The sequence below is a fragment of the Ctenopharyngodon idella genome, chromosome 10 (assembly GCF_019924925.1).
Source record: "Ctenopharyngodon idella isolate HZGC_01 chromosome 10, HZGC01, whole genome shotgun sequence".
Classification (NCBI taxonomy): domain Eukaryota; kingdom Metazoa; phylum Chordata; class Actinopteri; order Cypriniformes; family Xenocyprididae; genus Ctenopharyngodon; species Ctenopharyngodon idella.
This window is the reverse complement of record NC_067229.1, coordinates 116,471-142,676: the sequence shown is the minus strand read 5'-3', so window position 1 is coordinate 142,676 and position 26,206 is coordinate 116,471. Positions and strand designations below refer to the sequence as shown.

The following is a 26,206-nucleotide window of genomic DNA, read 5'->3' as shown; positions in this document are numbered from 1 at the left end:
TGCTTACATTTTTAGGCTATAATTTATCATATAAGTACGTACATTCCAGCTATTGGAATAGCCTACTGTTACAGTGAAATATTACAGTGACGGCAGACAAAGCGCTTCAAACTAAATTTAATAATTCACTGGTGTATTTCAACAGGTCAGGCATGTACATTTATTCCTGTACAACACAGAGTGCTGCGCATAGCATGCAGAAAAATAAAGTGTCCATGAATTAAGAAATTTGTTTAGCTATTAAAGGGTTTCTTTGTAAATGAATTAAGGACCTGTTGATCACTTTTTATTTAAATGTTTCTTTGTAGCCTAATAAAAATGTGAGAACATTGATACGATTTGAAAAATGAAGAAACGAAAAAATAGGCTAAAAGGTAGTCATAATTTAACTACAGTGGAATTAAAACGCAGGGATGAAATATCCCAATAAAACGCCCTCATATTTCGAATGATTAATAGCCCTAAAACATGCAGTTTATTTTTTCCCCGCATGTCAGCACAGGGCTCTGTAAATTGGCCTAAACATTTTCAACACGGGCTTACATAAAGTCCTGGGACAGTTAAACTTATTAATTATTGCAGGTTTGAATAGAGAGATCAGTGTTTGTATTCCCTCTGTCTGTAAAGTAAAATTAAGATGATGCAGTAACCATTAAAGACGTTAATAATATGAACGCGCTTTGGTCCATAATTCAGAACAAATTCAAAAAGACATTGTATTACAGCAAAAATTTCAGTTAAGTTTTATTAAAAATAAAAGTTATTTTGTTTTAGGTTTTCCCCATAAAACATAAACTGTGTTATTAGCAAATGCGCTGCATTCTGTGGAAAACAACGCGATCCCTGATCAAGATTTGAATGGCCCTCTTGCACTTTAATAACCATGAAAAAATGCACCACAAGACCATCATATCTCACAGTCAGTGGCAGAAATTTCCTCAACACATTATGTGCAATGAGCTGATTATTTTTACTATTGCGAAGTGAGAGGAATGAAGACGCGCAGACACGCTGATTACTGCTGGAAAAGAGAGATTCTATTCTGGAAGTTTTGCAGAAAGTCAATTCATAGTCGAGTGGTAGAGCGTTGGACAGATACATCAATGACACAGGTTCAAATCCCGCACAAACACGGGCTACAGAGATGTGTGTGTGCATTTTCCATTTTACACCAAGCAACAAATATTATCCAACAGACTGAATAATCAGGATCTCTGTAAAATTTAGGCTAATTATTGGGTTGAAAATGTTCATGGCGAATGTGTGAAGTGTCTGCAGCCTGGTGACAAAGAACATGAGTGGGTCTGTACTATGTACCATTTTGTTTTGCTTGGGAAAAGCTGGCATAGTAAAACAGAGTAATGCATCTGATTCTGTTTGAATTGTTCAAACAGTGAATAATGAAATATTTAACAATTAACCCTCTGGGGTCTGAGGCTAATTTGGGGTCCTGGAGTAGTTTTGACATGCCCTGACATTTGTGCTTTTTTCAGTGCTTATAAACATTAATGACAAAAGTCTCATTACACTGTATTCAGCACAAACTAGGCTACAATAATATGTGAGCAACAAGTATGTACATGTTTGTATTTTTGAGAGAATTACGTATATGCATGGTTTTTGAAAAAACAACAACAAAAAAGTCACTGAAATAAGGCCTTAAAACACATACTAAACATTTTTTCACAAGACTTATGGGAACTGTATATCTTAGTCTAGAGTTTTTGCTTCAAAGTGATGTTAAATCATCCTGCCAACTCGGTCACATAAAACAATGTATTGATTTTAAATTTCTAAGACACTCTTTGTTTAGAAGGACCATATGCGGGGAGGCGTGAATCTTCATGAATAATGCTTTGATTCACACCTAAGGAGATTAAGACCCTGCCCCTAATGAGCTGCATAATGAGCCATTCAGTCAGGAATGTGACTGAGTGAACTAAGAAAGAATGCAAAGACAAAGGAAATATATAATTGTTTGTTTGTAGTTTATTTAGAATATAGTGAACTATATAAAATGAGAGTCAAAGATACATTTTGAGTACACCGTTATACCTGGAAAATCCTGTTCAAAGATATGTGAACACCACATACCTGGCATTTGGTGTTTGGTGCACTGGAGAGACAAAAAGAAGAAAAAAAAACTTTCCTGCTTCCAGTCAGTGATCTCTGTATCATATGCATGCAGTCCAATGTGGGCTAATATCTGGTCTATGATTTTCAAATCTGTGAGATAAAAGAAAAAACCCTCTGAGAGCATGCTGATAACAGGATCATATCAGCTATTGTATTAATGTTAATATAATGTCCACTCTTAACAGAAAAAATAATTTTTGTGATCTTATGCATGCATGTATTATTGCGCATAATTAAATTTTGTATAGGCCTATTATATTTTAAATTACAGTACTGGTCAAAAGATTCGACACATTACTATTTTTAATGTTTTTGAAAGAAGTCTTATGCTCATCAAGCCTGCATTTATTTGATCAAAAATACAGAAAAAACAACAATACTGTGAAATATTATTACAATTTAAAATAATCGTTTTCTATTTTAATATACTTTAAAATATAATTTATTATGATTTATATAATTTATATGATGCAAAGCTTTCATCATTCCTTGCGAACAAAAGCTTCATTGATGTGGCACTATATAGGCTATTTTACAGTAAACCCTTCATAATCTGTCCAAAACAGTCCAAAGAAATATTGTCTAAACATTCATATTGCTATGACATTTTATATATCTTTGTTATATTATAGAGCCTATAAATGGTAATGTGCAGTTTAATACCTTTTGGGGACAGAAAGCCATTTGCATGAAAGACCCTGTGAAGATGGAACACCCATTACAGAGAGCAAAATATCTCTAAAATCTTAAAACCTTTGTTACCTTCTGGTTTACTTCTGTGGCAATGAGACCTTTGTACCAGTCGCACTGAGACATTTCAGATGATACCAAACAAGTAAAGCATTGTGTGATAATTGTTCACATTAAACCATATAGATTTTGGGTGAATTTCAGGTAGAGAGAAGAGATGGGGGAAGAGGTGGTGAAGGAAAGGAAATTTAGATTAAGGCAACACTGAGGTGTGATTGCGTCTCAGATGGGGATGCTAATTTTGCAAGGGAGAGTTCAAATGTTAATTTCCTTTGTTTTCTCAAAAAGTAGCCCTCTCTTGGTCCAGATAGTCCAGCATCAGTCTTACAGAGGTAAAAAAATAAATGTTAAAATAATAAAGTAACTAAAATGATGTAACTTATAATGATAATGACAATAAATATTTGGTTCAGTAGCCAAAAGTACTCTAGTAAAAACCTGCAAAACAATCAGTCAAGGTGCCCAGAAATATGTATAGCTTTAGCCTCAGAGGAGCCACTAGAGGCTGGTTAAATGGTTAGTGGAAAATTTTTTCTATGGAATTAGTTCTCAAGAATCTGAAGCTTTCCATTTGTATAACAGAGATCATGTCCATAATTCACATTCAAAGGAAGGGGGTAAGGGTGACTTCCAGTTCTTAAGCACAAGTCTCTTAGCTCTCTTAGGCACAATCATACCCAGGGTTAGAGACCCTGTAATGTCCCCGAGAGGCAGGAGGTACACTGTGAAAAACCAAAGATAGCCAGTTCTGCCTTGGAGTACCAATTAAATATGCTTGACCAAAGCCCAGACAATAAAGGGCAAAACCAGAAAGCATGAGAAGTTGTATCCTCTGCCACCTTGCACCAGTCACACATTGGTGAAACCGAGGGGAAAATTTTATGCAGTTTGGTTTTAGTGTAATGCAAGCGGTGAACAACCTTGAATTGGATCAGTTGTCTGCTGTTTACTGAGCAGACCTGAATCGTAGCCAGACACTTATCCCACATATCGTCAGAGAGCTCAACTCCCAGGTCTTCCTCCCAGGCTGCTTTAAATATCACAGTAGGGACTGCAACGCAGCTTTCAAATAAACAAACAAATTTGGAAATAAGATGACTAGAATCAGGAGGAAGAAATACAAAGTTCTGTCATGAAACTCTAGATGCCGCAGGCTGATAGGTCCTTAACTCAATTTGTTAGCAATCACAGTTACATAGCGCAGCTGATTGGTTGCCATGGCACCAGCAGCCAATGAGCTTGCTGCTCATCATTCAAATACTTGGCATTGTTTGCTGTTAGCAGTCAGCAGCGCGCCTTCAGAAACCCTGAACCTTCCCCAGCTCCACCTGTATAGATCTGCTATAGTATGTTGTATGTGCAGCAGCAGCATGTCTGTGAATGTATTGGTAGTAGCAAGTCTCTGTACTTTCTCTTCAGCAGGAGCAGCAATAATCAACAGCAGCAGCTAAATTAAATACGGTCAGCCCAAGCAAGGGCTGGATATAGGCTTTATTAATTTGTCATATAAGTACATACAGCATTTCACATCTGTTACAAATCACATACCCAGCACTTGATTGGTCCTGGTTAACTACTTCACTAAAACGTTCCCACACGGTACTTTTCTTTCCTTCCATTTGTTATGTTTTTAATTCTCCTTTTTGAAATTTCTCTTGGATCTGCTTTGTTTCCATTGCTGCTTTAACAAGTGAACTCCACAACTGTGTAGCTTAATGAGTCTGCAAATTAGTTAAAATTAAGATTTAAACACATTAATTTTTACATCATGTTAGAAAACACTCTTATCAAAATAATTTAAGCTTGTGTATATTTTTAGTTAAAGCTATTGAGATATTGAGCAATATCTCATGTAAGTTTCTTTCCCTTTATGTTTTATAAAATGACCACTATGAGGTACTCTAAGCATATGTTTTGAATTATCCATTTTTGATTGGTTTTCCTTGAAGAGATATACATTGTTGTTGAAAACAAAAGTAAAAGAGTGACGCACGTTTGTTGCATTTTACCGTGAAATGAGAGTTCCATGTCCATATTAAAAGCAACACATTGTAATGATTTATCTCTCATCCACCCACTACTCACCCGCAATTAATTGGAATGTTTTTTTTTATTTTTTTTTTATTACTTGGCCCGCCTGACCCGCAGATCATCTACAATATCCACGGATATAACCCCAATCCTTGCATCATTAGTAGCCACCGCACTGGACTACTGCATCTTATGAGGCAGTGGCAGAAATGTCTCAGGTTACGCATGTAACCATGGTTCCCTGAGAACGGGGAATGAGACGCTGCATCGAAACGCTAGGGGAACGTCTCCACGTGAACCGGTTCCTGAAACACTTATCAAATCACGGCAATATCATATTGACCGGCGACAGCCCATGACATCATAATGGTGCAACCCGAAAGTATATAAGGGGCGCCTAGATAACATGTCATCTGCTTATCATCTGAAGGGACTGTATGCAGGTGTGCCCCGAGGCATGGCTGAAAGACGTAGTGTCTCTTTCCCTGTTCTGAGGTAACCATGGTTAGTGGCCAGTGACAACTGTCAGAATCAAGCAATTTCAACTAAAACACCAGACCCACTCTCCCTACGGGGTCACAACTGGGCTGTCAGTGATGGCACTCCCTATGGTCAAAGCCCAAGCTATAACCCTCAAAGAGCCCTCCATAAACAACACATGAAGGCCTGCCAAGGCCGCTCGAAGGCCTGGAACCAACAACGGTGTCTCTTTAAGGGAGTGTGGCTAGGGGGCCTAAAGGAACCCCAGCCAGTCACTTCTCAGGGGAACAAAGTCAACCCTGAATGCCACCAGGGAGGCTGACTAGCTCTACTAGTAACCTAGTCTGCCAACAACCTGTCTGTTTCCTCGGAAACAGAGTCTCTAGATACATAAGTTTCACGAAGAGACATCCAGAAAGAGAGACTGCAAGAGGACAGTAGACCAACACAGACCGGATCTTAGTGATGGGCATCCTGGAGAGCAGGACTCGACCCTTGCAAGCGAGGGGAGTTAATCTGCTCCATCCTAGGATCTACAAAGCACCTATGTTTCAAGGTGCTAAGAAGGCCGTCTATTAGGTCAACCAGGCTATAGGCTAGAATGCGAAGGTGAACTAGAAAGCCAAGCCAGCTACACATAGTATCATGCGGTATCAGGGGAGCCAGAAAGGCCAATCACCTGACAACAAGTGTTATTAGTCCCTGCTCTTTCTTTTGTTTGTTTTTTTTCCCTTTCTGAGCATAGTTGCCAATTGGATGTCTGATTATCTCCAACACCTGTGGTCTCTGCCTATTTAAGAGCTGCTGGTGGCACTTCACTTTGGCCTACCTCAAGAAACCTGTTGTTGGTGGTTTTGGAGTTTGTCTTTTCTTTTCTTTTGCACAGGATGGTGAGTTTTGTTTGTTTAGTTATTTTAGAATAGAGGGAGAGCATAAGTAAGTGAACTGACCCGGAAGATTCTTTTGTGATATTTTTCTCAGGAGTGAGGAAAGTTTAACTCTGAGTTGTAGTTTAGATTAGTTAGCTCACCAGTCCTGATTTGAGATTTGTATGTTTATGTGTTCCTTTTTTTGTGTTTTTTGGTTTTGGTATTTTTACTGCCAATAAATTTGATCTTTTTGCCCTGGCCATTGCGATTTTGCTTATAACTTTTTTTGAACGGCTTTTTATGTTGGTCCCTAATCTGGGTTGTAACAACAAGACCTTGCTGACTGATACCCAACTGCTGGGGACTCGCATCAGGGAGCCCTACAGTGGCCAACTACCTGGTATCGAGTCTTAACTGGCAAAGAAATACCCGTACTGCAGGGAATTCACCTTCGAGGGACCCACTAAGGCCAAACACGTCAATGGCAAAAGTTCACTGGCTGAATGTAGTCATTGCTAACCGCCATGCACCTACTTATTGGGAGCTGGCTCTTAGGGGAAAAAAAACCTTGCTACGAGCACTTTACTAATGAAACTGTGACTTGACACTTGACAGTTACATACTCATTTACATACTGTTGTACTCATGTTGATTTGATTGCTTCTACTGTTCTCATTTGTAAGTCGCTTTGGAGAAAAGCATCTGCTAATTGACTAAATGTAAATACTAGGGATGCTTGTAATTAACTGGCTAACCATTAACTGACAGTAAGAATTTTGTCTGACTATCGGTTAAGTGGTTTAAAAAGTAATTTAAGTCACTTTAAAAGTAGGCATATTTTTCAAGCTATTTTAAGAATGTTTGCTGCATGGTTAAAGAAATATGCTACACATATAAAATTGAGTTTTTGAGAAAAAAGTCCCATTTTATTATTACATTACGCCACATGTGACTCGGTGTTCGAAAGCCAACTATCCAATAACTCCAATCCTTATTGGCCGGCGACAGCCTATAATGTCATAAGGCGCGACCCGGAAGCATTGAATACGCAATGGGGAACGATATACCCACGCCGCCATGCTTGAGGAGAGTGCATGCCAAAGAAATGGCTGAGACAAGAAAAGCAGTTTTCGTAAAAACTGCCTAGCAACTCCCCCTCAGGTCACACCAGGCTGTCAGTGACAGCATTCCCTATGGCCAACAGCCCAAGCTGAGTCTACAGAAGGCCTTTCAGAGAGACCACTAGAGGCATCTGAGACTGACTCTTCCGCAGATAAAGCGGTCCCTTTAAGGGAATGTGACCAGGGAACCGAAAGGAACCCCGGCCAGTCACTAGAGGGGAACGAAGTCACCCCCAATGCCACCAGGGAGGCCAACCTGGCCTGTCATAGGACAAGCTTAATCTTGGCCAATCCTGTCTGAATACAGAATCTCCAAAACGCATTCCTCAAAGAGGAGAGCAGGTAAGAGTGACTGCAGAAAGGCAGGAGCAGCTCAAACCCACGCGTAGAGATGGGCATCCCGGAGAGCAGAACTCAGCTGAGTGCTATGAACCCTCATATCGAGGGGAGTATAATCTGCTCAACCTAGGATCTACTCAGTGCTTAATTAATGCACTGAGGAGGCTGTGCGCTAAACACCTGTTCATTCAAGAGAGCACAAACCAGCCTAGGGCTGAATCTTAGGAGGAGGCCTGATAAGGCCTACCACCATGATCAGCTTATGGAGCTAAGCACTATTACGTACATAACCCAAAAGGGAAGTACAAAGCTCACCTAACAGGTAGACCATGCAATGGGCACATAATCATGGAGGCCGAAGAGGGGCCTACAGCATGATAGTAGCTATATGTGAAACAGAAGTACACTCAGAATGTGGCCTTGAGGGGCCACTCCGAGTATCTGTCTCGCCGTAGGGGCAGACAGACAACTTCAATGGCAGCAAGAAAAAGGCTGCAAAAATGCCCGCATGACAGTCCACCTAACACAATCCAACGAGCAGTGCACTAGGTAAAAGCCCCTGTTACTCTTAAAAGCAAGAGGAGTACAGTGTACGCCAACATGCATCAAGGAAGGCCTAACCAGGCCTCTGACCTCAACAGACACGTGCCATCGGCTCGTGGCACTGTTTTAGGCACCAAGAACGATAAATAACCGAACCACAGGAGGTTAAACATATCATCTGGGCCCCTGGCCAACCGGAAGTGTATATAGAAATTTCTCGGAGAGAAATATACAAAGACATATACCAATATGTTCAAAGGCAGCCCATAGGGCCTAGCAACCTCTTAGACATATGGCATGAGTCCACTGGCCATTTCTAGGAGCATGTAATAGATCCACCTAAAAGGCTAGGTGGCTATTAGCTCAGCTAGTATGGATGCAGTTTAAACCAAACCTCAGTAAGGTTTCACCACAGCATACACCCTGAGGGGCTAGCCACTCAAAGAGTACTCTGTAAAAACACCATAACTCTCACAGCGAGAAGAGTACATAGCTGAACTCCACATGCTACACCGGAGCCCGAAAGGAGGCCTACCTTAGTAAACATCTGGCATCAGCAAGTGGCTGCCATAACCAGACCACCCAAAGGCCATGTATTTGGTATTGAAACTTCCTCAGAAGAAATACATAGAACGCTACCACCCAACGTGAACAGGCCTGATTAGGGCCTATCTGTCGAGGTGGGGCGTGGCCGCTAAGGTGGTAAGGTTTCCAAAGCATCCTGCCAACAAGTCAACTAAAAAGGAGGCCTTGTGGGGCCTACAATCTCAGCAACAAGTGGCATTCAGCCCATTTGTAGAATAAACACAAACTGCCAACATGTGAACTAAAAAGGAGGCCTGAAGGGGCCTACCATTTCAGTGACACTTGGCTTCAGCTCGTGAATTTACTGGAACCAAGCTACAGGGAACCAGCTTAAACCCAAATAAGCTATGGGAAGCTAACTGCAACCTGAGCTAGGCTACACATTCCAACAGGCAATGTACCCTAAAATAAGAAGGCTAAAAGGAACCAAACAAAGCCAACACGGTCCAAGGAAGGCCCATAAGGCCTACACCTCAAACAAACACATGGCAAAGCCTGTGGCAGTGTAAATATGTGAGCAAACATTGATCAACTAACAGCATGTAGAAAACAAATGCTAACTAGAAGGAGGCTTGATGAACAGGCCTACACTCTAAGTTATATGCAATATAGCCGTTAAGAGATCACAAAAGGGGAGCTAATAGCAACCATCTTTCCTCAAAAAGTGGTACTACTACCGAGTATGCAATCCAACAGGTGATGCACTCAGTAACACCAATAAACCTACTAATGGGGAATATTAGGTCACCAATGTCTCCAATAGCGGCTACATGGAAAAGCCTGCTATCATGAGAACAGGTGCTAACCTGTGGCAGCATAAGTAAGCTCATATACAATGTAGGGCAAAAGTCAAGAACTTCAAAGCAAACCCAACGCTTTGATGTATATGCTATTTATTTTCAAAGAGGAAAATAATTTTCTCCATACAGATTCTCAAATCTGTACTGAGCCATAGAGAACGGAAGCTAAATACTAGCAACGTCAACTCAAACTTGATTCAATAAGACAAGTAGCTCAGAGGAAAAAACACATTTTCCATAGCATAAAAGTTCTAGAAAGTGGGGCCTAGTGTAACCCAGGTTACTAGTGGTTAGTGACTGAGAAAAAAATAAAAATAAACCTTTGAATTAAACAAACTATATATAAAACAATATATTAAACTAAGTATAAGAGGCTGAAACCATAAATTATGATGTACAGTGGGTACGGAAAGTATTCAGACCCCCTTAAATTTTTCACTCTTTGTTATATTGCAACCATTTGCTAAAATCATTTAAGTTCATTTTTTTTCCCTCATTAATGTACACACAGCACCCCATATTGACAGAAAAACACAGAATTGTTGACATTTTTGCAGATTTATTAAAAAAGAAAAACTGAAATATCACATGGTCTTAAGTATTCAGACCCTTTGCTGTGACACTCATATATTTAACTCAGGTGCTGTCCATTTCTTCTGATCATCCTTGAGATGGTTCTACACCTTCATTTGAGTCCAGCTGTGTTTGATTATACTGATTGGACTTGATTAGGAAAGCCACACACCTGTCTATATAAGACCTTACAGCTCACAGTGCATGTCAGAGCAAATGAGAATCATGAGGTCAAAGGAACTGCCTGAAGAGCTCAGAGACAGAATTGTGGCAAGGCACAGATCTGGCCAAGGTTACAAAAAAATTTCTGCTGCACTTAAGGTTCTTAAGAGCACAGTGGCCTCCATAATCCTTAAATGGAAGACATTTGGGACGACCAGAACCCTTCCTAGAGCTGGCCGTCCGGCCAAACTGAGCTATCGGGGGAGAAGTGCCTTGGTGAGAGAGGTAAAGAAGAACCCAAAGATCACTGTGGCTGAGCTCCAGAGATGCAGTCGGGAGATGGGAGAAAGCTGTAGAAAGTCAACCATCACTGCAGCCCTCCACCAGTCGGGGCTTTATGGCAGAGTGGCCCGATGGAAGCCTCTCCTCAGTGCAAGACACATGAAAGCCCGCATGGAGTTTGCTAAGATGGTGAGAAATAAGATTCTCTGGTCTGATGAGACCAAGATAGAACTTTTTGGCCTTAATTCTAAGCGGTATGTGTGGAGAAAACCAGGCACTGCTCATCACCTGTCCAATACAGTCCCAACAGTGAAGCATGGTGGTGGCAGCATCATGCTGTGGGGGTGTTTTTCAGCTGCAGGGACAGGACGACTGGTTGCAATCGAGGGAAAGATGAATGCGGCCAAGTACAGGGATATCCTGGACGAAAACCTTCTCCAGAGTGCTCAGGACCTCAGACTAGGCCGAAGGTTTACCTTCCAACAAGACAATGACCCTAAGCACACAGCTAAAATAACGAAGGAGTGGCTTCACAACAACTCTGTGACTGTTCTTGAATGGCCCAGCCAGAGCCCTGACTTAAACCCAATTGAGCATCTCTGGAGAGACCTAAAAATGGCTGTCCACCAACGTTTACCATCCAACCTGACAGAACTGGAGAGGATCTGCAAGGAGGAATGGCAGAGGATCCCCAAATCCAGGTGTGAAAAACTTGTTGCATCTTTCCCAAAAAGACTCATGGCTGTATTAGATCAAAAGGGTGCTTCTACTAAATACTGAGCAAAGGGTCTGAATACTTAGGACCATGTGATATTTCAGTTTTTCTTTTTTAATAAATCTGCAAAAATGTCAATAATTTTGTGTTTTTCTGTCAATATGGGGTGCTGTGTGTACATTAATGAGGGGAAAAAAAATGAACTTAAATGATTTCAGCAAATGGCTGCAATATAACAAAGAGTGAAAAATTGAAGGGGGTCTGAATACTTTCCTGTACCCACTGTAATTAATTTTACTAATTACATAAAATTGTATATAATATAAATATATATGTATCAAATATTGAAGGTTTCAAAATTCTCCAATAATATTCTCACATTATGAAGTATCCAATGAGATCGCGCCTGACGTCACTAAATCTCCGCCGTCGCGCGATTATTATATCCTGCACGTTCGAGATCTTTCTCTTTTCTCTCTAACCTCTGATACAAACGGACGCTTCTCGCTATCCCGGGAGATTCAGTGCCTCGAAGTCGGAGAAAAGTAATGTTCAGAGAGAAGCAGATTGTGCGGAGAGTGACACTTTGGAACGCATATGCTCTGGAAATTTCCTGTTTGGCCGATGTACGTGTGATGAATGAGTTCCTTGGCCAGGTTTTTTTTTTCCTGTGATGTCTGTTTGAGTTTCGTGGAGCCAGCTACTGAATGTTGCCAGATCTGGATGTGGATTAATCAAAGCGTTAATCCCTGTGAATCGTCTCAACTCCTTCCTGCACTTTCTATGTGCATCTTGGTGGAGTTGGACTGGCGGCCCACCTGTAGAGTGAATCCTTAACTTCTTGTGAACTTAACCGTGTGGTCGTCGAACGGTAGGACAGGAATTGCACAACAAACTTGTTTTTTTTTTTTGTATTCGTCCTAATCCTGGATCAACTGCACAGACTGTGAATTACACCACGTTCAAGGAACTTTTTCTTCCAGGAACTGAACTGAATTCATGGACTGATTTTGATTTTTATATTTTATTTTTTTCATTTTGAGGTCTTCCAGTTTATGGTGAATGAACCCTGTGGTTACTGGTTATTCAGTCCAATAACTGAAATTTTATTTGTTCATGTTAAACTGATTGGATGTTAATGTGTAAAGAGTGAAAACTAAATAGGGTTAAATTCAAGAACAAGTAATTCAGACAGAAAGGGCAGTGAAAGTTTATTTTATTTAGTCTTAATTTATACACAAACAAATTACATTTGCCCTAATTGAATTCTGAACTGAAAATTAATTGTAATAAGTGAAAACAACTATCAAATTCCTGGAAAGAAGGAGGAAAGGGTACAAATTAGTGTAACGTGAATATTCCTATGTCACTGCATTTAAATTAAATCAATTATTTCTTGTGTTCAATACAGTCAAAACTTGCTCTTACCAAAAACCTTGACCGTCTGAATTTGTTCACTCTTGTTGCACCATCTCTCTCTGTGGACAAACCTAGACTTCTGAGCACATTGGTCCAGCTGTAGAGTCAACATAAAATTTACACCTCAGGTGTGGGTTGCACTAGCACAACTGCATAACTTATCTACGCAAAGATAAGGGCCTACCACCTGAGATAACGGCATCAGGAAGTCTAAAACAGTCTACAACCTAGCTGTTAAACTCAACAGTTGCACCTACATAGCAAGGGGATAATGGGCATACGGCCTAACAACTCCCTCAGGAGGAGGCCAGAACTAGGAACTATATATCCAGACAGGGATAGTATGTATAAGGGGTTATTAAACGAATAACACAATAAACCTAGCTCTAGCCTGGCCGCTAAGCTATGGGCCTAGATACAACAACAGGCACCAAAGAGCTTAATAAAGCCTGTTATTCGCTTCCAAATCTCATGGAAAGAGAAAGAAAGCGAAGTTCACAAGCAGTAAAGTCAGGCGGCCGAAAAAGGCCACCGACACATATAAACTGAAGTAGTGAGTGCCAACTCAGACTATACTGAAAAAAAGCTGAGAAGCTCAAAGGAGACTAAACGGCAGACATTTTGTGGCCTGCTTAGTCACCTTGAAACCACTTCAGTTTTGCCCAAAAACCCCTTAACATATTTTACTGTTACAAGCTCAGTAAAATAAATATATATATATATATATATATATATATATATATATATATACAGGAGCAAAAACAATGTCAAACATTTAAATAATAAATCGGACCTTGTCTTACCTTCCCGCGGCTCGAAGACCAAGGACTCTTCCTTCTGAATTTGATGGAAGGATAGAATCCAGGTTCTAAGCCAAAGAACCCTTTCACTATCAAGCCAGAAGGCGGGCCGTCAGAGAAAAATTCATCATGGGCCCAGCCGTCAGCCTAACTGTTCAAAGGTGTCTCCTGAACATGCACAGTTGATTAAAAACTCCCGGGAGGCCGAGGAAGAGGGGCGGGGGTAAAAGTAATATACACCTGCCAGAGAGGAGATCGACTACCGGCGCTGCTGGCGCCTGTGCTCGATCACCTCCCTCAAGTCTTGCTTCCTCTTCCTCGTATCCCGCCGCTTTTGCGACTTACTCCGAGGTGGGGGAGGCACTCGAGCGGCGACACTGGATCACTGGCCCTGTCTCTGAGACTCGACTCGAGACGGGCCAGGGCCTCCCGGCTGTCTCGGCCCAGAATCGGATCTGAGCGGTATACAGTTCTTATAAGCTGCTGAGCGCGCCCTTGCCTATCCGAACCCTCCAACGACCGTCTCAACGGAGCCGCCAAAAAGTTCGGAAGGTGAGACCGGGGCATCATGTCTGCCATGTTCAGCCACAGATGCCTCTCCATGGCCACCATGGCCACCATCGATCGACCAATCGAGGCGGCCGTCTGCTTGGTGGCCCGGAGAGTGAGATCTGTAGTGCGGCGCAGCTCAGCTACCGCATCAGGGGACAAACCCTGCCCCTGATCCAGATCCTTCAGCAGGTTCGCCTGGTAGGCTTGCAACACTGCCATGGAGTGCAAAGCCGCGCCAGCCTGACCTGCAGCAGCGTATGCCCTGCCGTTCAGACGAGATGTCATCTTTAGGGGTCTAGACGGCAGGACCGGAGCTTTTAGTGTCGGTGCACTGCCAGTGACGAGATAGCTCGCTAATGTTTCATCAATAGGCGGCATCGACACATACCCGTGCTGGCATAATCCCTCCACATCAGCGAAATTTCCCCGCTGATGTGGATGTATTCTCGCTGAGTATGGGCTCTTCCATGCCTTCTCAATCTCTACGTGGAGATCAGGAAGGAATGGAAGGCTCACAGGAGTTACGTGGTTATGGTCAGAAAGAAATCGTTTGTCAAGTCTCCCGCGTACGACCTCTTTCCTCTTTCCGCGCTCCATAACCTCCAGTAACTCTGCATACGCTGGGCAAGGAGGCCTGGAGAAAGAAGCGGTCTCTGCCTCAGCACGAGCGGGGCCAGACCCACCAGGCACAGATGTCAACGCCCCTTCCCTTGAGAAGAGGGCCAGGTGGGAACGAGCGTTTTCATAGGGAAACGCTCACAATTTGCACAGACAGCGCCCTCAAGCACTGTCCGTGCATGTTCTTCCCCAAGACAGTGAACGCAAAGGTTGTGTGTATCTTCCGGCATCAAGAATCTTGGATCATGGACATGGATCAGCACACTTCCTAAAACGTTTTCCTGTGTCTTCAGACATGATAAATACCTTCTTGTTGTAGAGGTAGCACGATAGTGGCAGACACAAATAGTCCTGAAAGACGAAGAGATACTGACTGCTTCGCTAGGCGCTCCTTTATACTTCCGGGTCGCGCCTTATGACGTCATAGGCTGTCGCCGGCCAATAAGGATTGGAGTTATTGGATAGTTGGCTTTCGAACACCGAGTCACGTGTGACGTTTCCCATTGCGTATTCATCAGAGAGCGAGTTCCCTTTCGAAAGGGAACTTCATCCTTCACATGCACAGAAATGTGCTTGGCGTAATAACACCACAGTGGGGCGGTGCTCATGCTGAATGCCACAGATTGTACTACAGACTGTTTAAATTGAGCAGTGTAACTTTTTATATGTTTGGTTGACTGTATTTTATTCTGATAATAAACAGGCTGTCATTTCAAGTTTTCTAGAGCTGATATGTTGTGCGCTCGCGTGAGGTGATCTGCACAATCACTTGAATTGTTTCCTTTACAGCTTTTGTAAAATAAAGAAAACAAACAGGATGCAGTTTCTGTCATCTGTTTCCTTTCCATTAAGTGTTTGTGGAGTACGTCAAAATGAACCAAAACTCAGCATATACTACTTGTCGCTCTTTTTTTTCCCCCATTTTGTTAGTCTGTTAATTATTTAAGTGAAATATATTTCACGTATTTATTACTTTTATTTATATATATATATATATATATATATATATACACACTTTTATTCTGTTTTTCTCTATTTACAGAAGTACTGCATGTGTGTGATGTGAATCCTGATGTTCTGTTGTTTATGCTGCTTTTTGTGCGTGTAAAACTAAGCCCCTGGAAAACAGATTTTATCATTTTTAATGGGTCACAGACACTTATCCATTCTAATTTAATTTAATTCTAATTTAACATAATCTTGTTCGTTTAACAAGCTTTGGTTGTCAGTTAGGGAAAAAACAAAACAAAAAAAAAACTAGATGAACATCCCTATTAAAAACCGATGGATTTTGCCATATAATTTGACATTATATTTGCACACAGTAATTCTCATTCGTCAATGAAAGTGACAAGATTGGACTGTATAGCTCTGTTGTATTATGTTTGATGGATAAAATTATAATGACTTGGTTTTATAATTTAGCTGAATTTTAAAATGAGTTATTTGTGTAAAAGTATATAGACACTTGTACATTTGGTAGAAACTTTCTTAAGCAACTTATGAATTTTTTTTTTTATTAGTCCATGCATTCCCTGAGAATTGAACCAGTGATCTTGGCATTGGTGCCATACTCTACCAGTGTACAATAACACAAACAAAGAGTGCTTTTAGAAACTGCATTTAATGGACATGTAAGACACAGCACAAAGAAGTCATATTATATGCTTGCTTGTGGATGTGTTGTGATGTCTCATCTTCATTCTTCATCCTTGCTCTTCAGTAAAAAAAAAAAAAAAAAAAAAAGACATTTACAAAAATGAATTTGCATTTTTTTTTTTCAGTCAGAAACTTCTGTATATTAAGCAGTGTATATTAAGATTCACCCCCTACCCTTTTTGCAAAAATAAAGAAAAATGAAAAAAATAAAAAAAATACAATACCTTTCCAGCATCACGGCTCTTGACCCTCAGCTTGTTGACCTGAGACTCGGCGATGTCAGCGCGCTCCTGAGCCTCCTCCAGCTCATGCTGCACCTTCCTGTACCTGGACAGGTGAGTGTTGGCCTGCTCCTCCTGTTACGATTACACAAGATATCCAACCCATTTCATAGCAGTGCATTCATGGCACTGGACGCTTTTGTCAATACTAAAACTTCACGCTCAAGACATTTGATATTAGACTTACAGATTCTTCAGCCTGGCGCTTGTAGGCCTTCACTTTCAGCTGCAGCTTGTCTACCAGATCCTGCAGTCGGGTCACGTTCTTCTTGTCTTCCTCAGTCTTTGGGTGTAAATATTGGTCATGGTCTTAGTTAATCTGTATGTTGTTTAGAAAGGTGGTAAATTTCTAATTTCTGGGTAGTTTTACCTGGTAGGTGAGCTCCTTCACCCTCCTCTCGTATTTGCGCACTCCTTTCACAGCGTCTGCACCACGTCTCTGCTCAGCTTCAACTTCAGACTCTAACTCACGCACCTTCAGTAGAGTTATTGTTTCACCTGTCAAATCTCTGCCATGACCAGTACATCTAAAAATGTGTTTTGTTCCTAAACACTCAAATTTACCCTGGACTCCAGTTTCTGGAGCTGTTTCTTTCCACCCTTCATGGCCAGACTTTCAGCCTCATCCAGACGGTGCTGCAGGTCTTTGACAGTCACCTCCAGGTTCTTCTTCATCCTCTCCAGGTGAGCACTGGTGTCCTGCTCCTTCTTCAGCTCCTCAGCCATCATGGCAGCCTGAAATATTAGCCAATTAAAATGAATTAATCAATATAGGTACAAATACAATGCAAATAACTGTTTAAATTATAATAGAGTAGCAGAATGTAAACACTCACATCAGTGATGGCCTTCTTGGCCTTCTCCTCTGCATTTCTGGCCTCCTGGACTGAATCATCCACCTCACCTTGAACCTGGACCAGATCAGCCTCGAGCTTCTTCTTGGTGTTAATAAGACTTGTATTCTGTGGGATGTAAGCAGTTAGTTTATTGTACATTTATATAATAGTTTATCATGTATCCTGAATTTGTTCCAAGTATTTAGTAATTGTTTGTACTTGTGAGTGCAGCAGTCCCACACGCTCGCTGGCATCAACCAGCTCCTGCTCCGCCACTTTGCGGCCTCTCTCTGTTTGCTCCAGTGCAGCTCTCAGCTCCTCAATCTCTGCTTGCATCAGGTTATTCCTGCGCTCCACCATGGCCACCTGCTCCTTCATGTCCTCCTGTCCTCTGAGAGCGTCATCAAGGTGCAGCTGGGCATCCTGTGGTAACATTCTTTCTTTGTTAGTTCTCATGCTTTGGTTAATTCATGTATCATATTCATATTGTCAAACATATTTTTTGCAATTCCACACTCTACAGATAGATTACCTTGAGTTGGCCTTGGACATTCCTGAGCTGTTTCTGGGCCTCAGCAGCCTGGCGGTTGGCATGACTCAGCTGGATCTCCATCTCATTCAGATCTCCCTCCATCTTCTTTTTGACTCTCAGGGCATCGTTTCTGCTCCTGACCTCAGAGTCCAGAGTGCTTTGCATGGAATCGATGACTCTTTGGCTGTTCCTCTTGATCTGTTCCATCTCCTCATCCTTCTCAGCAAGCTTCCTGTCAATCTCACTCTTCACCTGGTTCAGCTCCAGCTGCACACGAAGAATCTTGGACTCTTCATGCTCCAGGGTGCCCTACAAGGACAAAAGGAAACAACCGACTTATTTTTAAATTGGTCTCATTATACTGTAGTCACTAGAGTGTTGGAAGTAAATTTATGACGGTTTAAGGAAATAATTAGCAGACATTAAGATTTCCATTTAAGGTTTAGAACCATTCCATATTCAATGTTTTAATATTATTCAAAGCAGTGGTATCATAATGTTTGTATTATAGCAAAGGAATGGCACCTCAGCTTCTTCAAGTGCAGTCTGGATCTCTGATTTCTCAGACTCCACTGTCTTCTTGGCTTTCTCTAACTCATGAATGCTCTTTCCAGTCTCTCCAAGCTGCTCAGTGAGGTCAGAAATCTCCTCTAAAAGGGTTTAAAATTCATAAGTGTAAGATTTTCTGTTATTATGCATATCTTTTTTTAGTCCTTGTACAAACAAAAAGTTGCATTACGTTGCAGATTCTTGTTCTCCCTCTTCAGGGTCTCCAGGTGGTCAAGAGCTTCCTCATAGGAGTTCTTCATTTTGAAAAGCTCAGTGCTGAGAGAACGAGCTTCTTTCTGAGCACCTTCTAGTTCAGCCTGACTTTCCTCATACTTCTGTTTCCAGTCTGCTAGCACCTGATAATGAAAGAAATGTAGTCATTGGGTTCAAGGTTTAGGTTTACAGGTTATCCATGTATTTCTTACCTTGTCAAAGTTTCTCTGCTTCTTGTCAAGGTTGGCTGCCAATGCATTTGCCCTCTCCACATCAATCATGAGATCCTCTACTTCACCCTGCAGTCTCTGTTTGGTCTTTTCCAGAGAGGCACACTTGGAGTTCACCGCCTCAATGGATTCTTCAGCGTCCTGCAGACGCTGGGCCAGCTTTTTCCTGAGGAAAGTGATTTGAAAGTATGAAATCTTATTAATATTTGTCCTATTAAATGTAGGATACTGAAGACTTTTCCCAATGATGTATTTACTTGGATTCCTCAAGCTCCTCAGTGCGTTGGATGGCATCAGTCTCATATTTGGTTCTCCACTGAGCTACCTCACTGTTGGCCTTAGACATTCCACGCTGGAGTTCAGCTTTGGCCTCCTGCTCTTCCTCATACTGCTCTCTGAGCAAATCACAGTCATGGCGAGCAGACTGAACCGCATGGGCCAGAGCGTTCTTGGCCTATCAGGCAGAACATTTTGAGTTACCATCTATAGAATTGTTTACATTATAAAAAAGCATATTATTTATGTATAACTCTACCTTGACTTCTTCCTCAATGTGTCTTTTGAGTTCCTCAATTTGTTGTACATAAGCCTGTTTTCCTCTAGTTAATTGTGAAACAAGTGCTTCTTTCTCTTCCAGTTGCCGACTAAATTCACCTTGGAAACAGGTTACAGATATTACCATGAAATATAATAACATACTTATAATAACAAATATAATAACAACTTTTTACTCAATGTTTTGAGGTTTTTACATGTGCAGCTTACTCTTTCTTACCATTTTCAGTCTGAAGTCTTGCGCGTTGTGCATTCATGTCATTCAGCTGACGAATATTTTCATCACTCTTGGTCTTGATTTCACTCAGCTGGTCTTCCAGGGTACGGCACATCTTCTCTAAATTACCCTAAAGAGATTCAAGGTTATTTACAGATGTTTGTAAAGATGCTTTTATATTTAATGATCCTTTAGTGAAATTACCTTTGATTTCGCCACAGCTTCCATGTTGCTTGTCAAGTCATCAATCTCCATCTTGTATTCACTCTTCTCCTTCTCCAGCTTCTGCTTGACTCGCTGGAGGTTGTCGATCTGTTCTCCGAGCTCAGCCACACTGTCTGCCTGCTTCTTTCGGAGAGCTGCGGCAGTAGCTTCATGCTGCAAGGTGGACTCTTCCAGATCACGACGCAACTTCTGGAATTCGGCTTCACGTTTCTTGTTCATCTCAATCTGGGCAGCAGTGGCACCACCAGCTTCCTCAAGCCTCTCGCTGATCTCTTCAAGTTCCCTGGAGAGATCAGCTCTCTGCTTCTCCACTTTAGCACGAGCAGCTCGTTCTGCCTCAATTTCCTCTTCCAGCTCCTCAATACGGGCCTAAATAAATAAAGAAAATTGAATTACCCAGTGATATTGGTAACGTGGGTTTTCCCAGCTATGCATCTAATTCACAGTCTCATATTGAAAAGATTATGGTTAGTGTTACCTGAAGTTCTTTGATCTTCTTCTGAAGCTGTGCTCCCAAAGTTTGTTCATCCTCAATCTTGCTGAGAAACTGACTAATCTCAAAGTCTTTCCTGTATTTGAAGTATTGTTTTGTAAAATATGTAAAATACTTATTTTGTGTAATTTTGTGAAAGCTAACGTCCGCTTACTTTTTGATCTTCTCATCTGATTGCTGTTTGTCATTCTCCAGGTCCATTATGGACTCCTGGGCCAGTTTCAGATCACCCTCAAGCTTCCTCTTGGCTCTCTCAAGGTCCATACGGAGCTTCTTCTCTTGCTCCAGTGAGCCCTCAAGCTATTGTTACAGAAACCAGAGCATTTAATTCTGGTATAGAGACACAAAATGAATCTCCTATTGATTCATGCTCTTAGTTTCATGTCAAACATCTTACATCATCCACTTGCTGCTCAAGCTTTGTCTTAGATTTAGTCAGAGTGTTGACTTTGTCTTCCTCTGCCTGCAGGTCATCAAGAGTCTGCTGGTGTGCCTCTTGGAGGGCTTTCTTCTCTTTGGTCAGCTTGGCAATGCTCTCATCCTGAGAGGCCATCTCCTCCGTCAGGTTTTTAACCTAAATAGAAACATTGTTCATTGTTTTCATTCTCAAGATCCTGAACAATCAGCAGTGTGAAGAACATGTGAAAAGATGATTGACCTTATTTTCTGTTGCATGTTTCTCCTTCTCCACTTTGGCCAAGGTGAGCTCTAGGTCATCAATGTCTTTCTTCAGTTCAGAGCATTCGTCCTCCAGTTTCCTCTTCTTGGCAGTGAGTTCAGCATTGATTTCCTCCTCATCCTCCAGTCTCTCATTGCTCTCTTTGAGTTTTGCCTCAAGCTGGATCTTGCTTTTGATGAGACCTTCACATCTCTCTTCAGCATCAGAGAGGTTTTCAGTTTCCTGGTCATTGAGATGGATGTAGTTTAATGGCTTATGTTCATAGCTGTTGCGTCTATATTAGGATCAATAAGAGCTGAAATACTCACAGCTGCTACTTGCAGTTGAAGATCGTTTTTCTCCTGAAGAAGTGACACCATTTTCTCCTCAAGCTCTTTCTTTTTAGCTAATGCCTTTGCTAGATCCTCCTTCATTTTCTCATAGTTCTCCTTCATGGCTGCCATTTCTTTCTCAGTCTCTGCACTCTTCAGAAGAGGCTTGATCTTGAAGTAGAGCTTCATCCATGGCCAATGTTTCACATTCATGAATGAGCGGATGTTGTATTGGATGGAATAAATTGATTCTCTGTGTAATTTGCAATTAGTAAATTAGTCATTATCAATCTTTCGTAACAAACAGTTGTTTCAAACGGTTTTGTAAGTTCATTGTACCTCCTCTCCATCATTTTGACAAACTCCTTCCTCATGACATATCCACGGCACAAAGCCTGAGTCATGGTAACCAGTTCTGCTAGTTTCTCATCTCTCATCTCCTCAAGAGTACCCAACAGACCAGCTTTGAAGAACACCTACAAGACCATTTGGAAAATAGTAGTTTTAAAGAGGCCAAGTAGATGTGAAAATAAATCTATTATATTCTATAATATACACAATAACATTCTAGAGAATTCTGTGCTTTCAACTTTGACTCAACTGTTTGGGGAGGCATAACAATGTCTCTGTGCACAATGCGGGGTCCATTAAAAAATACTTTACTAAGCCTGGTGTGAACTTGACAGGCACAAATCCTCACAAATTGAACACATTTAAGATGAACTACAATGCCGACTGTAAGCCAGACCCCATCACCCCTGCAGTGCCTGACCCAAAAATGCATGTAAAAATGTACTCAGGCTGTTTAATTTGGACCACAATAACTTTCATTGTATAGAGAAAAAAACAGCTGAAACATTCTTCAAATATCTTCTCTTCTGTTCCACAGAAGAAAGTATGTGGTACAACGTACAACATGAAGGTGAGTCAGTGATGACAGAATTTACATTTTTGGGTGTCCATATACTTTTTGTGTAGGTTTAGTAGGGTTTTATCACCTTGGTGTGTCCAAACTTGTATTGGGTGTGGTCAACATCAATAGAGCCCAAGAGTTTCTCTGAAGCCTTTTTGTTGTCAATGAACTGTCCCTCAGGGATGACGCTAGCGTTTAATACTTTGTATCTAGAGGACATTCAGGGGAGAGTCATGTTTTTGTGAAGCCAAAAATATAGTTATAAGATGATGAAGATTAGGTTGTGCATCATCTCTAATTAAGTGGTTGCAAAAAGGTGTCTTTACCTCTGCTTGAAGTCACCGTAGAGGATTCTGCTGGGGAAACCCTTCCTGCAGATTCTGATGCCCTCCAGCACACCATTACACCTGAGCTGGTGGATAACCAGGTAGTTCTCCATCAGACCTGCAATAAAGATGTTCATTTGATTCCAGATGTATTTTAACTGTTAACTGTGATTCACTTGAGTCTTCAGGGATTAAGTTTACCTGGAGTCTTGGACTCATTAGGAATCAAGCAGCGCACAAAGTGAGGGTGAGTGCTCCTCAGGTTAGTCATCAGCTTACCCAAGTTCTCCTGTGGAAATATTTGTCATTAGTCCAATCCTTATTAGAGAAAAAGTTCACCTCCTTCATTAAAAGAGAGAATCTGTTTACCCTGAAAAGTGCAGAGACAGTCTGGAAGGAACCACCCTTCTTTTTCTTCTTTCCACCGCCCTCAGCTGTTTCATGTCAATAAAAAAAAAAGTCTTTATTGATCTTGTGTTGCTTTCCATTAAACCCTTTAATAAATCTCTATTTAAATCTTGTTGAATCTATTTGTTAGCTTGCATAGTTATGTCATATTTTAATGAAACTTTAGAATCTGTGATCATAGTGTGTTTTAATTAATTAAATTTGTATATAATTAAAACAAAGAAATTGCGGAAATGCAGATGTTCATACCTTCAGCAGCTCCATGAGTGACATACAGGAAGGCCAGCACTTTGAGCGATGATTTTTGGTAGAGTTGCACAACAGAGTCGTTCAGTGGATCCTTGTTCTTGTCCAACCAGCCATTAATGTTGTAGTCCACAGTGCCGGCGTAGTGCACCAGAGAGAAGTGGGCCTCTGCTTTACCTTTGGCAGGCTTGGGCTTCTGGAAAGCTGCAGTTTTGCCCAGATGCTGATCATGCAACTTGTTTTTGAAGCTTGTGTCTGTAGCTTTGGGGAACATGCACTCCTCTTCAAGGATGGAGAAGATGCCCATTGGCTGTTGGAGAAATTCATGCTCAAGTACAGGCACAATATGGATAATCATATTAATTTGCTGAAGGTCCTCTTACCTTCTCAATGAGCTCAATGCAGGCAGCCAAGTCCATACCAAAGTCAATGAACTCCCATTCAATGCCTTCTTTCTTGTACTCCTCTTGCTCCAGAACAAACATGTGGTGGTTGAAGAACTGTTGCAGTTTCTCATTTGTGAAGTTGATGCAAAGCTGCTCCAAGCTGTTGAACTGATAATTAAACAGTCAGTAGTAAGAACTTGCCTCTGTTATCTTTTATGTCTTGATTCTTACACAGACTTTAATAACTGATGCTCACATCAAAGATCTCAAATCCAGCGATGTCCAGCACACCAATGAAGAACTGTCTTGGCTGTTTTGTGTCCAACATCTCATTGATACGGATGACCATCCACAAGAACATTTTCTCATAGACAGACTTGGAGAGCGCAGAGACTGCGTTGTTCACCTGAGAAATTCAAAGGTCAGTGTAGATCATATTATTACACTTTGAATATCTATGAGACATTTCTAGCTTTATTCATTTATCGAGTAGAGTAGATAAGTGAGCACCTGTGGTACTGTCTGGCCTTTGGTCACCATCTCATTTCCGACCTTCACTCTGGGGAAACATAGAGCTTTCAGCATGTCAGCGGAGTTGAGGCCCATGAGGTAGGCGATTTTATCAGCCACTGAGGAAGAACAGAGAAGTTTTATGCATTGTTGTCACTAATGAAGTGAATGTTTACATGTTAATATGTGCTAAAAGTACGTCTTACCCTCAGTGCCATCAGGTTCGGCCTGCTCCTCTCTCTGCTTCTGTTTAAACTTCATGTTCCCATGATGCATCACAGCACCTGTCAGCTTGTAGATGCTGTTTTTCTCATCAGCACTGAAGCCCAGAATGTCAATCGCAGTCTGTTTATACAATGACCGAATGAATCACACATTATTAATTAAAGTCAAAGAGATGGGTATTTCATATTGTATGTCACGCAGTATTCAGTTTATGCTGGTGTTTTTCTGATGTTTGTTTGCTCAGACATATTTCATAGAATCTGAAAATACTAGTACTACTACTGCTAATGATAATGCAGTTGTCCACATACATCTGTGGCAATGAACTCCTCCACATCATTGATACTCTTGACAGTGATTTCACCCTGGCTGATCATTGGATAGTCGTAAGGGTTGGTGGTGATGAGCAGGGCCTCTGTAAAAAAAAAAAATTGAAGTGCAGTATGTTAACAGTGTTCTCAAACACGGAAATAAATGAAATGCACAAGACTGTAGATTTCTCACCGAGCAGCTCTGGCTTGTGTCCGGTCATGAGCTGGTAGAAGATGTGGTAGCTCCTCTCAGCAGACAGCTGGAATGTAACTCTTGACTTTTCCAGCAGATCTTCCAAAGACAAAAATGGATAAAAAAAAAAGTCATTGACTGCAATCGATTAACCCACATTTTGGTCTCCAAATAAAATGTTTGGCTTAAAACAGTGTTGACTCACAAGTTTCAATATCAGCTGAGGCCAGTTTTCCAGTGGTCCCAAAGTGAATCCTGATGAATTTACCCTATGAAGATTGAAATCATTAACAAAAGCTCAGGTGTTTGGAAGCTTTGAAGGTGTGACTGAAGTTGTATAATGTTATAATGATTCATTAGTTCAACTTACAAAACGAGAGGAGTTGTCATTCCTCACAGTCTTGGCATTACCATAAGCCTCCAGCAGAGGGTTGGCTGCCACGATTTGGTCCTCCAGTGATCCCTATATGTAATTGTAGTACAATGGATAGTTATGATGTAAAGCACAAATACCGTAATCAATAACATTGTCTTGAAGAGATATTCACTAACCTGCATTTTTCCAGGGACAGGTTCTGCCTTCTTCGGTCCAGACATTGCACCAACAGTTGCAAAGTACTGAATGACACGTTTTGTGTTCACAGTCTTTCCAGCACCAGATTCTCCACTGGAGGTTCACAATAGATCATTTAGTCATAAATCTTCTACGGATTTACATTATAATCAAAAAGTTTCAGGTTATTTCAGAAGAATATTTACTCACGTAATCAGAACAGACTGGTTCTCACGATCTGAAATTACACCATGAAATGTTAACAGGGATTCCAAATAAAGGTAGTACTTTATATTAACTTGAAGGCATAAAGTGTTATAAAATATTTTTAGTTCATTCATAATTGTTTTTTTTAGTCATTCATTTATTCATGTAAATGCACATTTTTTTTTATTTTTTTTTTATTTTTATCCAATAATACTTGTAATACTTAATGGTAGTTATGAAGCAATTACTAATTGAACGAAACATTGAAAAACCTGCTATGGTTTACTAGCTAGTTGTTAACTAAGGATAAATATCATTATCAGTGCTTTTTTTATATAAACTTATTTAAACATTATTTGCAACAGTGAATATT

General features: G+C 41.0%; 1 protein-coding gene and 1 long non-coding RNA gene across 13 annotated transcripts in view; one reads left to right on the top strand and one right to left on the bottom strand.

Annotated features, from left to right (window-relative positions):
- The window catches only part of LOC127521373 (uncharacterized), a 144,425-nt gene that overhangs the window by 56,236 nt on the left and 61,983 nt on the right, over nt 1-26,206 (top strand). The gene's annotated exons all lie outside the window — the stretch shown is intronic.
- LOC127521334 (myosin heavy chain, fast skeletal muscle) overlaps nt 16,381-26,206 on the bottom strand; it is a 63,357-nt gene continuing 53,531 nt past the window's right edge. For 5 of the 6 annotated variants that reach the window (XM_051910539.1, XM_051910540.1, XM_051910536.1 and 2 more), the window contains exons 39-40: nt 16,659-16,697; nt 16,381-16,492 (exon numbers count right to left, since the gene is read on the bottom strand). In XM_051910539.1, coding sequence (XP_051766499.1) covers nt 16,475-16,492; nt 16,659-16,697 — 57 coding nt within the window. In that variant the 3' untranslated portion in view covers nt 16,381-16,474. Of the gene's footprint in view, nt 16,493-16,658; nt 16,791-16,902; nt 16,999-17,085; nt 17,191-17,279; nt 17,451-17,551; nt 17,678-17,770; nt 17,975-18,083; nt 18,393-18,608; nt 18,734-18,822; nt 18,989-19,057; nt 19,242-19,332; nt 19,530-19,610; nt 19,730-19,850; nt 19,978-20,051; nt 20,442-20,550; nt 20,642-20,719; nt 20,866-20,962; nt 21,140-21,223; nt 21,467-21,552; nt 21,809-21,894; nt 22,032-22,553; nt 22,678-22,794; nt 22,913-22,995; nt 23,084-23,163; nt 23,229-23,451; nt 23,759-23,831; nt 24,003-24,090; nt 24,241-24,344; nt 24,464-24,550; nt 24,690-24,880; nt 24,985-25,073; nt 25,173-25,278; nt 25,343-25,443; nt 25,537-25,625; nt 25,741-25,836; nt 25,865-26,206 lie in introns of all 6 variants that reach the window. The other variant, XM_051910534.1, reaches the window with a different exon arrangement.